Below are 15,172 nucleotides of genomic sequence, written 5' to 3'. Positions count from 1 at the left end.
AAAGAAAGATTTATTTGATTTCTTTGGGCATCAGGCATGAGTTGATCTAGGTGTGCATGAAGGATTAATTCCAAGTCTCTTCGGCGTTAGTTTTGCCTTTGAAGCTGCCTCCTCCAACTGCAGAGTCACTGTCTAGACACTTGGAGCCCTCATCCTGGTGGGGAGAGTTCCCACTGTCATGGCTCTTACCTCATCTTGCTCCCTCAAGGGTCATAATACACATTTTCTGTCTTCTCTGACATTCAAGTTCAATTCTGTAGCTTCTGTCCCTTAGGACAATGAGAACTAGGTCAAGGGAGGGTGAGCAACCAAACAGTGTGGAGAAAGTCCCCCAGGATGTGCCCTGTCCCCAGGCCAGTTGGAGGTCATGCCGGACCCCACCACTGTGCCAGGATGTGCCTTGTCTCCAGGACGGTCAGAGGTCATGCCAGACCCCACCACTGCAGGGAGAGGCTGCTCCTAGAACTGTGAGTTTTGGTGCCTTCAGCTCTGAGAGAAGGTAAAGTGGAGATGCGGGTGCCTGCAGATCAGGGACGATGTGACCAGCGCCAGCCTTCCCTGCTCACTGTGCAAAGGATGAAGCAAACCTCTCTGGGGAAGTCTCTGTGGCTCCAATGTTATCTGTCCCTGCGCTCTTTTCCCTAGGAGAGTTGGAACCATTGGAACCCGTTGAGGCTCTTCATTTTGTCTCCACACTGGTGTCAGTTTTGTGACCTCTACCAGGGTTTAGCTCCACTTGGAGGAGCCTTTGGTGTGAGGTCAGTGTTGTTTTGGGATGGCTCGCATCCACACTTCCAGGCAAGCATCTCAAAGAGGCCTTATCTCTGCCTCCTTGGACTGTGGCCTGTGGCCAGCACAGTCCCTGCCAAGGGCTAGTGGTGTCAGATGCTTTCAGGTGTTCACTCACACGAAGTGCACATCTGTCTTTACACTCTATTTATGGATCAACTACAGCTAACTGTAGAAGTGGGCATTTAGTTCATTGCTTAGGAAGTTTACTTCCTCCATCAGAGGACCTGGAATCCACTCCCAGCTTCCTGCTCATGCTGCACTGGGGAGCAGAGATGAAAGCACCAGCTCGTGGGCCCCACCACCTGTGTGGTAGGCCTGGGTTGAGTTCCTGGTTGCTGGCATTAGCCCCAGCCCAACCTCACCTGTTGTCAACATTTGGGAAGTAACCAGCAGATGGAATCACTGTCTCCTCCCCTTCAAATAAATACTTTCAAATATGAAATTCTTAAAAGAAAACTCAATTTTTATTAGTCTTTTTGTGGATTGTCATATATTAAAAGTTTTTTAATTGGATACTTTGCATGCGCTTGTCATAACCATCAGAAATACTATCACTAATAGGCAACAAAATCACAAATTCAGACAAACAACAGAGCCTGTCAATTTTTCTCTTTGTAAATGAATCTTCTCAGAATATTTTAACTATGCAGGTAATGCATTTTTATTGTGGGAAAATAGTGTAAAGCAGTAATAAGTCGAGGTAGGAAATTTAAAAAGTCATTTATATTCCAGCTACCCACCACTGAAAACTAAACCATGCTCACAGACACAGAACCTACACGTATGTTTGTAAACGATCAATACCGTGTGTGCCACAAAATCCACCATGCTCAGAAACTATTTCTGTGTGATTATGTTTTCATTTTTCTCTTTTTAAACAAAATCATTTCATTTTTGATGTTTACATAGTTGAGAGGGATACATGCCCATGTGGACCCCCCACCCCAGTTAGGGCGGGGAGGATCAAGAAATAGGAGAAGGTAGATGAGACAACTGGCTCCAACCGTTTTTCTGTTGTTATCTGGGAATTTGGAGAGGGAAGGAGAGAGGGCTGCTCCCAGCAACCCAACTGCATCAGTACCCAGGAATAGGGGAAGGCCCCCCAGTGTCATCCCAAGGTCCCCACTGTGGAGCATATTCTGAGGGTACTGCTTAAGTGGTTTTGATGGATCTGAGATGCTGCTGATGTCATTACTCCAAGGTTAAGGAAATACTTCCAAGAGTCATTGGCTGACTAGTTCACCTTAGTCTCAATTCATCTGGATACTTGTCTGTGAGCGCTATCCAATTTGCTCTGCCCTCTACGGTACGAGCAGGCCTCAATGAACTGGTTGCTATGTCCCCCATAAACATCTGGCTGTGCTGTCTGTGGTACAAGCCTCAACAACCAAGGAGACCCAGTTCTGACACGTGTACTCCACAGTCCAGCCACATTTCCTGTAATTTTCCCTGCGGTTGAAGTTTTGAGCCCAGTAATCTAGGTGGGGCAGAGTCCCCAAACAAACATTCACAGAGGCAGCACCAGATCTGACTCCTGTGTGTGCCACTCAGTGTGGTGTCGGGTTCAATCCATCACCCTCACCAGCCTACACACACTGGTGGTTGCAGTCACCTGGTCAGTTCTGTCCCCAGTTCCATCTCATACACAAACCATTGAATGCTATGGCTTACCCTAACCCTGCCCACCACATACTCTGCCCTCATGTAACTTGGGGGATGTGCCAGACCCAGCTTTCGCATCGTTCAGCAGGTGCAGAGATATAGCCCAGCCTGTCCTACATCCACCCTGGCTCTCGTGAGCACTGGTGGGTGATGGAGCCTAGCCCAGTCTGGCATTCCCCAGACCCAGTCCACAGCCACGCTGAAGGATATTTCAGCCATGTCCAGCCCAGGTCATCACCCCCATTCCAGCTCTTGAGCTCATTAGTGGAACCACAACCCATCAGGGGCATCCCCTTAGCTCCCCAATTAAGCCTGCTCCCAGCCACAGATCTTGCACATGCCTGTAGTTGCTCCGACCCAAACAGTCATAACCACGCAGCTTGGCCTTTGCCATAGATACTGCAGCCTGGCCTGACCTACCCCGTCCCCAGCCCCAACTCTCACTAGTGGGTGCTACTTCCAATGGCAATGTTGCTGTCATTATTGTTGATCTGAAATGTAGTTGGGTGGAAATATTTATATTATCTGAAGATTCAGCAGCAAATGAGGAAAGGTGTGACAGTAGGAAGAGGGTCTTTAAACAGCTTGCAGAGTCATCCCAGATTGGATCGCCTGGTACAATTTTCCTGTGGGGACTTTGCTTGTGGTCTGTGTTTCCCAACACCACGAGTGGGGCTTTCACAGCTGTGGATCCCCCTTGGTCTGTATCATGTTATAAAACTTACTTTTGCAATTTTTGAAGATAACATTTTAGGCTAAGAACATTCATTGGACTACAAGCCTCTCAACTGGAAGCAATCTCCACAATTCTTTCTGCCCCTTCTGAAGTGGTGTGTGGGAGAGTGCCCTCTCTGCCTCTCCCACGCCCGTTGATGGTGCAGTGTCTCCTTGACGGTCTGTCTTACTCAGCCGTGTCTCTTCAGTCACCTCTTAGTACCGATTAAGCTCTGGAGGGATCTCTACGCTTTGGTCTTAGAATCTAGAAATGTCTGTGGAGCCCGTCCACTCCCTGCAAAGAATTTCTTGACCACCATGTTTATGCGGATTTAATCCTGGTACTTTCTCAGCACCCATTTTTCTTTGTACTGTTGATTACAGTTTGCAGATTTATCTGCTTCTGCTCTTTGTTCAAGGTATGTTTCTCTCACAGACTGTAAGCAAACAGGAGGTTGGAGAACATGCAATTTTGCTCACCTGGCACATCCCCCAAGCACAGTGCAGTGACTGCACATGGCAGGCCCCAATTCCAGGGTTCAACAAACCACAGTCGTGTGAATGGTGAATGACTGCATGCCCGCTGGATTGTGTTCCTGAGTCATTTGGAGGTGCTCCTGCTGTGTCTGCTGCTGCTCTGACGAGGTCTCCCTGTTTAGTCCAGTCCCTGACATTAGCTGGAGGAGGTTGGATGGAAGCCCGATGCCAGGCAAAGTCCAGCTGAGCCAGTCCCAAGCGATCCTGGAAATCCCCAGCTTCCAGCAGGAAGACGAGGGCTTCTACGAGTGTGCGGCAGGCAACCTGCGAGGAAGGAGCCTGGCAAAGGGTCAGCTCGTCTTCTACGGTGAGCTAAGTTCCAAACATGCATGGGATGGTTGCCAATGTGCTTCTTGGTAAATGCTGAGGGTCCAGAGCTGGTGGTGAAAGCTTCCTGGGGGACGGGGAGGTGTGCTGCCGAGTCAGGGTACTTTCCAGTGATGGCAGGTTGGGGAGGCCCTCTGTCAATTGTGGCTTTGGCTTCCCGTGTTCTGCACAGGCTAGCGCTCTCCCAGGTGTTCAGGTGAAGGCACAGAGTGAGTGCCAAGTCAAGTACATCGCCCTGTGGTGCTCCTAACTGGGACTCTGGGTGGACACGGATAAGAGATTCATTGGAGAAGGCCACGTCCCAGGGACTGTACAGCCTGGACCTCTACTGGTTGGGCTCTGCTCACATGGAGGCCATAGGAAGACGAAGACAAATGCATATTTGTCTCAGCACTGGCATGGCTCTGCGAAGTGGTTTTGTTGTGCACATGTTCCTTTCGTCCAGGTCAGGCTTTGTACTTGGCTGGAGTTTACCTCTAGCTTTAGATCAGCTCAACCACACAGCTGCTTCAGGTTATTAAAACCTCTGTGTCTTTAAAATATTTTTAATTTATACATAATTCAGTATGTCTACATTCCAGAACTTTTAAAAAATGTGCACTATATGCAAAACTATTTTTCTGTGTGACATATTTGTAATCAATCATAAAGTAATTGAAGAAAATCACCATTTTTTGGAGACCTGGAGAAGTGCCAGGTATTCTACGGACCTAACAGACAGCTTGGCTGGCTGGTGAGAAAGCACTGTGCCTTGGTCATATTAGTCTGCATTCCCTTTAGAGTTTCCAATGTTAACCTGAAGTGGAAACTGCTGTTTTCTATGCAGTGTTTGATTTCCTGCCAATTATTCCCCTACAGTTAGAGCAACGCTAGCAAAGAGAAAAAATTATTTTCAATAGCATCTACTTGTTGTAGCAAAGTCTTTTAAATACAGCATCCTTTTCAACTAAAACAGTAAGAATTCAGCTTAGCATTTTCGGTAGAAGTGGTGTTTTGAAAGGCTTTGGCTAGTTTTCAGCAAGTCTTTTCAAAGACAAAGATGACCTGGGACACAAATACAAACAGAAAGTCCATGATGAGGTGTTCCCTCTGCATCAGTCTCACAAAAAGCAAAAACTTGTAGATCATAGTTCATATAATTTCCAGTAAACTGAAGAGGCAAAAATACTTGTCAGTGACCCAATGAGTGAGACAGCAAGGATGAACTGAATAGAGTCCTGCAGGCAAGGGGCGTCGGACCCGGGGAGGCTCTGTCTACCTTCGCCAGAGTTCCTGGCCACGGCGTCCAAATCACCGATGCTTCTCGTCCACCACCCCTAATTGATTAGCCAATTGGTGAACCCAAGTGTTCGTGGTGGGCAACAATAGATAATTGCCCAGTAAGATCATCATTATGCCTTTCAGCCACAAGTTAACTAATCTGGCAAACTGCTTCCCGAAGGAAAAAGATTTGGCGTAAGGCCCTCATAGCTGAGCAGCACCTTGGAAGCCCAAGGAGAGAGGCTCCCAGGTCCATTGTGTTGCTGTGTTCCCACTGCAGTCAGAACTGGGTACAGTGTAGAACCCTCGTATCAGGTCTTCGTTTTATAATCCAAGAAAAGAATCTGTGAAGTATTCCTGTCGTAACAGGAAACAGAAGTTGCTTGGGGAACTTAAGTTTTAAAAAGAAATCTAAAATGTGAGCCTGTATGGTAGACCCCAGATCACAAGTACTCTAAGGCCTGTTTGTTCAAGACTTAAAACTGCTCGGTAGCAGAACATGTGCATGCTATAAAAAAAAGCGTGCTTTTAAAAATTACAATCATTGCACTGAACAAATGCGGAGGCATAGCTCAGACCTTTACAAGCCATTGAAATTCTCCTGGGTCATTCATACATTAGGAACATATCTAAATAATCGGAAAAGCAACTGCTAGTTATCAAATGCACTGAACAGCACGCGTCAGGCTATTCAGTGTCATGACACACCCAGTTCCTCCAAGTCGTGCCTCATGTCTCCCTCAAGGCTGAATCACCACAGAAGTGGGACTGGAAGCTGTTTTCCTGACCATTCCTGTCCCTGCCAAAGTGGCCTCCAGCTCACTGCCCTTTTCTGAAGCTGCACTTGGGATTCACATTGAGGACTGCTGGGTTTCTGAGCTGGTCTTCTTGGTCAGGTCACCTAAGAGCGCCATGGAATTCCACTGCAGGGGGCTGTAGAGCACCCCTAAGGGGAGGGCAGCTGCTGGGGGCTCTCCAGGGCCTCTGGGCAGGGAGAGGGAGGTGTTGGCAGCACACACAGGCTCCAGTTGACTTGCAGGGAAAATGTCAGCGCTGAAGTCCGTGCTTCGCGTTACTCTGGTTCGGTGCATGGTGTGATGTGTTAGTGTGTTTACATCCACTTCGGCCGCCCTCATTCTACACAGAACTTCCTTAGTTTCAAAAGTACAATTTTGAAAAATTCATGATCAGAATTAAAGTTAGCTACTGAACGTTCATCAACTCCGAAAGTTCTCATTGCCTGTCAGGCTTTATCTAGAACGTGATGTCTCAGTAGTTTATGCCTGGAGCCACCGAGCAGTGGTGTGTCTCATGTGGCCGCGGGGTCACCCACTGACAGGGTGGGTTTGGCTCACGGTTTCTAACCTGACCTATGTGACAAAATTTAGCAGCGACTTTTTGTCTGACACTCTGAGGTTCTGATCTTTTCCGGCATGACACTGCTTGAGCCAGTGCCCCTTGCTCTGTGTAGCAGCGCATGGTTGCCTGTGGGTCTCTGCGTTCAGTTCAAATGTGGTTAGATGGCCCCTAAACCTTACCCTACCAGGCTCTGTAGCCCTGGGAAGGTGGATTAGTGTCTGAAAGTTGCCTTGCCTTTTTCTAATCAGCCCCTCCAGAATGGGAGCAAAAGATCCAAAACACACACCTCTCTATCTACGACAGCTTGTTCTGGGAATGCCGAGCAAGCGGACAGCCACGCCCCCGGTACACCTGGTTCAAGAACGGGGAGTCCCTGCACCCAGAGGTGAGTGGTCACGACTCCCTTCACCCTCAGCAAATTCAGCCTCTGTTCACGTGCTCCCCTTGCAGCGAGCAGGCACCGTGCGCAGCTCGTACAGGGCCACACCGGGCAGACAAGGTCACATCAGCAGTCGGCACCAGCATCATCCCAGCGGACTGCTGAACCGGCTTAGTATCCTGCCCCTGTTTTAAATACATTGTGTTCTTGTGATGACTTGTTAAGAGAGATACACCTGTTCCTTCACACCAGGGGTGTTGAGCACCAGCCTCAATCACGGGGCCCAGAGGCCATAAATGATTTTGCCTGGCCCTACGGAGACAATGGAGGCTGTGCTCAGTATTCAGCCCATCCATTGCAAGTTTAAGCTGGTCACTGTGTAGGGCCTGTGTGATGCCATAAATATCCAAGTGGCCCTTGGCACAAAACAGCTTCCCCACCCATGTTTGACACAAATGAATGAACAAGTGCATCACAAAAAGATGCTTGGAATGTGAATTCCACAAAACACCAGGCCTCGCAGACGTGCGCTTGTGTTGTTTAATCACAGGTTCTGGCTCAGAGAAGCGCCTGATGTGCCCTTTCCTTTATCAGGAGAGAATTCAAATAGAAAACGGGACACTCATCATCACCCTGCTGAACACGTCCGACTCTGGTGTCTACCAGTGTGCTGCTGAAAACGAGCATCAGACAATCTATGCAAACGCTGAACTGAGAGTTCTAGGTATGTCATGCACCTGTTACCAAACAGCTCACTCTGACATTGCAGCAAGCTCCAAACACGCAACCTGGCCACGTTCTCTTCTGTAACTCATAAATCAGTTTCTCTTGAGGTGACAGGTAGTGTCTACCCTCGCTTCTGGCCAGCTTCAAGACCCTTGCTGGGGCTTGAGGCGCAGCCCGAGCTCCTGCAGCTGCTGGTGACCAGGGTTTGGAGTCTGTTGGGGGTATATTCAGCAGGGCAGGTGTTGACTACAAAGCACTGATTTATTTTCTCTTAGCGAGAAGCACTGTGGCTCTGCCCATTGTCTCCATGGTACCTGCCCCTCGTGCTTGGGCGCTATGGCTGGGCATGCTGTCCTTGCTACCTGCCCCTCGTGTTTGCAGACTCATGGCTCCAGGATGGCTAAAGTCCCTCCAGAAGTCACATCATCGCTCGGGGTCACAATAGTAGCTGGCACACCTGTCCCTTCTGTCAGAAAGCAAACTTCCCTGAGCTGCCCAGTTTCATGGCTCCATGTCCTCAGCCAGAACTGTGCCATATGACCACAGGCTGCTGAGGGACTCTGGAAAAGACAGAGCCAGTGGTTAGGGTCCACCTAAAACCTGAGCCTACAGTCCCTCCTGGAACAGCCTCCACCCTGCACCTCCCGAAGCTGCAGCAAATGCTGGTGGAAGTGTGACTTTCTCAAGCTTGCTTCCTTCCTGCCGGCCCACCTGTTCCTGTTGTTACCAAACCATCACAGCCCAGAGATGAACAACCCCCTGCTGACTTCTGGAGCTGATTCCTGCTCCACTTAAGTAAACTGTGCTCCTTCAAATGTTAAATTCCATTCAGTTTTCCAGGTTACCTGTGGGGTCAGCACATGATACATAATTGAATATCCCAACATTTTCCAATTTTGTTTTTAGCGTCAGCTCCTGATTTCTCAAAAAATCCCATCAAGAAACACTCAGTTGTTCAAGTTGGTGGGGACATCACCATCGAATGCAGGCCGATCGCTTTTCCCAAAGCAGCTGTGTCCTGGAGAAGCAGGACAGAGAGCCTGAGGCCGAGCCAGAGGTGAGCTGTGTTTCTGCAGATGTGCTGCCTGTCGGGCCATGTGACATCCTCCCGCTGCGGAGGGCTCCACCGGCCTCCCGGAGCGCTCCACCCCGGCGAGTGTCCACAGAGCATCAATAGAAAGACAGGGGCATCGTGGGGCGGGGGGTGGGGTGGGCTGTGAACCATTTGCATGTTTGTCTGCAGTGTTTTCAGTGCATATATTTATAAACCCTTCAAGAACTGGGTCTGTGTTCAGCATAAAGATTGATACCTGCCCTAGGCTACTGAGCAGTCGGAGAAGATCCCCAAGGAGAGAGCCACATGTGTGCACACCTGGCGTTGAGGTTTCCAGTCACACAGGTATCCACCCATGGATATCATGGGGAAAGGCAGCTGTTCCTCCCAGCACGGCTACAGCTAGTGCGCCTGGGTCAGCAGGTGAGATGACAGGGCAGGTGTTCCCTCCAGTTACCACAGACGTCACTCCACTGCACATCAGAACCTCACACAAGTGTGTGACTCAGCACAGCCCTGGCTTGCCTGAATGACAACGCATGCCACTGTGGGAACAGACATGGAGTGCAATCCCATCGGAATGGAGCTTCCGTTCAGTGCAGGGTGTGCACCCTGAGGTCTCCTGCATAACTAGCAGCCAACACATGATGAAAGATGTCAGCTGTCGGTCCTGGGAGAAGGGACTGTGACGGTAGGAGAGTGAGTGTGGCCCCAGCTCTGGACCCTGTCAGCTGCTGTGTTCGTAGGGAGGCAGAAGCAGCACCCAGGGAAAATCAGGGTTTCAGGCATGAACCCATGAACCGGAAGCAGAGTCCCTGAGGCTGGAGGTGGGGACTGCCATTTCCACCCTTAGATACTGCGTCTGTGGACAAGGCGGAGGGAGCGGGTGAAACCAGCCAAGAGAAGGGTACGTGAATGGAGCAGTGTGGGGATCACCCCTGCATGATGGGCAAATGAGAGGGCCACTGCAGCAGATGCTCCTGTCTCCCTCTGCCTGCCCCTGGACATCTTCCAACTCCTCAAGGATAGGAAGTCCACCCAACTCTCTGCACGGCTCAAGCCCTTTGCCCTGGCACAGAACCAGGTCAGGAGTCAGCAGATGTGTGATGGGTGCTGTCCTGAAAGGGATCAGATGGACAGGCTGCTGGCTTAGGAGAAGGCTGTGTGTGGGAGGAGCCTGGAAGGCAAGGGCCGACGTAGAATCATGTGCCTGTGTTCAAACTGCTTTTCTTCTTGACCTTGGAGATAGCCAGGCAAGCAACTGAATGCTTTTCAGGCCCTGTTAAAACGCCTTCATGGTGCTGTCTGCCTTGAACTTCCACTGTCACCAGGTGAATAGTGGTCACTGAGAGGCCCCCGTGGCACCCTCCTGACTGCCTGCTCATAGCAAAAGCACACAGCATGTGCTTGCGGCCTCTGTGAGTTGAGCCCTGGCAAGTGACAGGGCCTGGACTCAATGCCTGGTGCCCCGTCCCAGCTTCACTTTCCCTGTGGTCTGGAAGGTTGGTCATTGAGATCAAGCAGTATGCTTCCAGTGAGCCATGTCTTGTAGCTGTCTCCACCATCCTGAGAGCCATGTGCCTGGCAGCTTTGAGGGGGAAAGTTGCCCACAAAGGAAAGACAGGCAGAGATGGGCCCAGATCCAAAGGCTGCTTCATTTCTTGCTGGGACAGTGGGCACAAGGCATCTGCCTCACCTTCGTTGGGTTTAGCAATGACAAGCAAGCGTTGGCACAGAGTAGTCCTATGGGTGAAGCCAGCACACGCTTAAAGGGCCCAGGCTGGGGCAAGAAGTCAGGGGCTCCGGTTGTGATCTCATCACGGACAGACGGCCCAGCCTCGAGTGAAGCTGCCAGGCTGCCTGTGGCTTCAAGGACACTGCTTCTTGTATGGATGTTAAGGTGACATTGCATGAAAGCAACTTTGGGGAAAATGAAGTTCTATGTCCGTGCTGCACAGGCTATGAGAACCCAGTGGCAAGGTGGAGTTGCGAGCTGGTTTTGATTATAAACATGCATGCAGCTCTGTGCTTTGCTCAGTGGACCGAGCAACTATGCCAAACATGACAGTGGCTGAGTACTGATTTGGTAGAGCAATTGGGAGGAGTGGCTAGACATGCTCAGAGAGACACGGTGAGTCCTGGCAGTGGACGATAAAACCCACCTCCCTCCCAGCACAGACCTGGATGCACGCAGGCAAGGAGTTGAGGCTCACTTAGTGTAGCTGAGCTTTGAGGTTCTGCGATTAAACTAGAAGCTTCAGTAATTCAGACACCCACACGTCCTTGTCACTCTGCACCTCTCACCCCAATTGCTCTGCCCTGGCCTGTCCCTGCTGCTGTCCAACCCAGAATTCCCATGTGCATCTCTAAGTGGTAGCTCTGGGCTCTAGTACCAATTCCACCTCTCATTCTAGTGGAAAATATCTAGTAAATTCTTTAACCTGGATCCCACTTTTGTATAGAGAACTTGGCATAGAACTTGCATTTCCAAGGGATCTGGCTGGGACTCAGGTGATGCGACACATAGAAGGCCAATGACCCACATTGTGTCCACTGCCCCCACATCTGCACAGACCCCATCTGTGCAGGCTCCCCCCCAGCAGCCTGAGAAGTACCCCAAACCTCACTGGGGAATCAAGGTGCATACAGATTAAACTTACCCTTGCAAACCATTCTGAAGCAAGAGGGAATCAATCCCACATCTGCTGAGTTTGATTAATCACTTCTTCGCCTGGTGGAGCTGCTTAGCAAGGGAACCAACAGAATTCAAGATCCTGATTTGACTCTTGTGCCAGTGACTGATGGCTGCCTGAACAGACTCAGCTCCTGTGGCACAGAAAATGCTACCCACGAGGCAGACAGCACCATGCTGGGCTCTGACAGGCATCATCAAGCGCAACCCCTCATCTCCCGGACCGCAGCGGGAAAGTCACAGATGGAGGAAGAAGCATCACCTTATTACAGAAAAGTGACTGAAGCCATAAGCAAGCCTCAGCATTCCTCCTACATTTTCAGCAAATAAATAAATAAAATAACCCATGGCCTGTCAGACCAACTGTCCAGAATGTTTCACAGAACCATCTGGATGCCTTCTGGATGCCTGGCTGTACCTCGAATGCTCCATAGTTTTTCCAAAGGCAAATCCCATTTTCCACATCCAGGTGTGGTTCTTAGTTTTATTTACTTGTTTGATGGATAAAGATGGAAACAGAAAGCAGGATGTCTCGTCTGCTAGTTTACTCCCCGATGACAACAGTCATGGCTGGGCAAGGCTGGGGCAGAATCCTGGAACTCAAGCCAGGCCTCACACGTGGGAGATAAGGACCTAGCATGGCGGTTACCGCCGATGCCTCCCAGCACGGGCAGCAGCAGGAAGCTGGATCAGCACTGGGGGAGGAGCTGAAGGCTGGGAACGTCTCAACAGGATGGGAGCATCTTCAGTAACAGCTGAACCCGCTGTGCCACAGGCCCGCACTTTCGGGTACGTTTCCAGAGATCAGCATGTCACGGACCAGTCAGGACCCACTGTGGACACCACAGATGCTGGAGTTCCTGGTGCAGAGCAGGGGCTAGGGGTGCTGCTGACCTGGGTCTTCAAGGCTGGCTGTCCCCGTGAACCGCATCTGATGCTGTAAGTGCCCCCACCCCAGCTGGAGGCTCCTGGTGCAACATTGTTGCTCTTGTTCTCAGTGCACATGCCTTGAATGGACAGGGCACCGCGGTGTGCAACTGCATTTGCTTGACTTTTATCCCAAGGCCCTCCTCAAGTTAAACTCTGCAGGGACCCTGGGATTCCATGCAGGACCAGCAGGTGGTCTCAGAAAGTAGGGCGCTGAGCTCTGGAACCCATGTCACTGCCTGCACCATGGATGCCGCCCAGGGTGCTTGTCCAGTCTCACACCCTGTGTGCACGTGTGTCCTGGGGTGCACACCAGACACGTGCGCATGAGAGCCAGTGAGCCTGGAAGGTGACGCGAGGCTGTCTTCAAGGTTGAATGAATCCCATATACCATAGGCTTACACTCCAGCTTTCAGGGTCTGCCCTCACTGTGGGACATGCTAATCCAGGGCCTGGACAAGACAGTAGGGCAGCAGGGGCCCAGGGCTTCCCCCTGTGCCTCTGTGAGTCTCTCTTCCCCTCCTGCCTAAGCCACCTGTCTATGCCAAAGTTTGCTGTGGTGTAGCCACCACTGGACCTTCTCCTGGGGTCTGTGGACAGCCGGCCATTGACCACAGCAGAAGGCCTAGCTCTAGGACCTCCCTCCTGGCTGTGCACCTCCCTGCCTAGAGCAGAACTGCCACAGTCCCTCCTTCTGACCCTGCGGGGCTCAGGGCTCCCCCGAGCCCCTCCAAGACAGTCTCTGCCACCAGGTAGTGGTCTTGCTGCCAGGGAGAGCGGGGCTAGCTACTCACTCCTCCTCCCCCTTTGTAGAGCTTCCTAATGGAACAAGCAAATAAGCCTAATTCTATTTTGTATCACCAATGACTTGATGTAATAGTGCTTAGTACATCAGGCAGCATGAGTAGCGACCAGGCAAATGGGCCATATGTCCTCCTGTTTAAGGAGGAGTGACAGTCTGCATAATGCAGCCTTATTACAGCCTCCCTTCTGTGCAGCTGCCTGGTAATAAAATTTTAAACTATTCGTCTCAACTCTTGAGGGCCTTGTTCAGGTGAGCGCTTCCAGAGAATTCACACAGCCAAAGGTGTCAGGAGCCATTGGGTGCACCTGCTAGTGTCACATGGAGTTGTAACCAGCCTGACTCCAGAGAGTAGCCCCATCAGTCTCACCCTGCTTCTTCAACCCTGCCCTCTGGTCCTTCCTTTCTCCCAGCAGCCTGCTCAGCTTGGGATGCTCACTCTTTAGGCAGTGGGCAGAAGTACCTGCCTGCAGAGGTCACCCACCTGGAAACGGCTTGCTTGGAACAGGACCGTGACTGTCCTGGTTCCCTGTCCGCAGCCTGCTCCTTACCCGAGGCCTTAAACTACTGTAACCCCGACACAGCAGGCATTGATATCATCTTGACAGTTCCTGCACTGCCTCCTACAACACAGAGTGGGAGAACTTAACCATGCCACACCTGCGAGTTCACTGTGCTCAGTGCCTCTCAGCCTGGGCATGTGTCACTGAATCAGTGGGTGTGAGAATGGGCAAGGGACCCTGCCACCAAGAGCAGCTAGGGCACCATGTGTACACCACCCCCAGCCTCACTGCCCACACTCTGCTTCCTGTTCAGAAGTTCGGTTCCTCACAGCCCCTTAGTGCAGAAGAGGAGGAAGGCTGGCCTCTTGGTTTCTGCAAATAGGAACATGACTGACCCCGCAATGTGTCCACTTAGTTTAGTGCCAGCCTTTAATTCGTGAGTGACATTTACCTCTTCCTCATCTGCATAAATATTCAACAGCAATAATTTTACAGACAGAAAAGGTCAATTACTCCTGTAATTTATACAGATGACCTTTTGTTCTTGACTTAATTCTAGAGAGAGGAAGTGACGACTCGCTGCTTCTTAGCTGCAAAGACCACGGTGGCTCCGGACGTGCGGACACAGTTTTGCGTGCGAAAGAACAAATGTTCCCAAGAGTGTAGGCGCAAGTCATGCTGCTGCTGTCCTCCCAGTGAGCAGGGCTGCCAGAGGCCGCGTGTTTCCGTGGCTGGCTGCGGCTGCCCTCCCAGTGAGCAGGGCTGCCAGAGGCCGCGTGTTTCCGTGGCTGGCTGCGGCTGCCCTCCCAGTGAGCAGGGCTGCCAGAGGCCGCGTGTTTCCGTGGCTGGCTGCGGCTGCCCTCCCAGTGAGCAGGGCTGCCAGAGGCCGCGTGTTTCCGTGGCTGGCTGCGGCTGCCCTCCCAGTGAGCAGGGCTGCCAGAGGCCGTGTGTTTCCGTGGCTGGCTGCGGCTGCCATTTGCTGCTTTCTTGCTTCTTCTTGCTGCTATAGTTGTTAAGTATATGCGTAGATGCATTTTGTATTGAAGCCGTCTGGTTCCAGGGTCACCGTCCCACTTCTTGTCTCCCTCCAATAGGCCTCCTAAGTGACAGAGCTGATTCTAGAGTGACATGTGTTGGGTATCCCTCTGTGTCAGAGCCCAGTGGCAAACCAGTGTTCCTAGGACTGTAAATGTACTGAGCTCCCAACTTCGAGTGACAGAGTGTGTCCTGGGGCGTGGCAGTGTGGAGGCACAGGTGTCCACAGGGTAGGGGCAGAGGTGCCACCTACCTGGGATGACAGGAAGCATGGGTCACTCACAGGCCCCCAGATCCAGAGAGATCACTCCACTCAGATGTGACTGAACTGGCACCGAACCATCAGCCGGAATCCATCTCCCACGAAGGAAGTGCTCGTGGCTGGTGCTCAGCTCCCTGGTGA

General features: G+C 51.2%; 1 protein-coding gene across 1 annotated transcript in view; it reads left to right on the top strand.

Annotated features, from left to right (window-relative positions):
- Positions 1 to 15,172, top strand: part of LOC101526140 (contactin-6) — a 128,878-nt gene that overhangs the window by 82,346 nt on the left and 31,360 nt on the right. Inside the window, exons 7-10 of the mRNA XM_058679181.1 lie at positions 3,828 to 4,012; positions 6,900 to 7,036; positions 7,625 to 7,754; positions 8,663 to 8,813. Of these exons, the coding sequence (XP_058535164.1) occupies positions 3,828 to 4,012; positions 6,900 to 7,036; positions 7,625 to 7,754; positions 8,663 to 8,813 (603 nt within the window). The remainder of the gene's footprint in view (positions 1 to 3,827; positions 4,013 to 6,899; positions 7,037 to 7,624; positions 7,755 to 8,662; positions 8,814 to 15,172) is intronic.

The sequence above is a fragment of the Ochotona princeps genome, chromosome 21 (assembly GCF_030435755.1).
Source record: "Ochotona princeps isolate mOchPri1 chromosome 21, mOchPri1.hap1, whole genome shotgun sequence".
Taxonomy (NCBI): Eukaryota; Metazoa; Chordata; class Mammalia; order Lagomorpha; family Ochotonidae; genus Ochotona; species Ochotona princeps.
The sequence above is the reverse complement of the archived record's forward strand: the minus strand, read 5'-3'. Positions and strand labels throughout refer to the sequence as shown.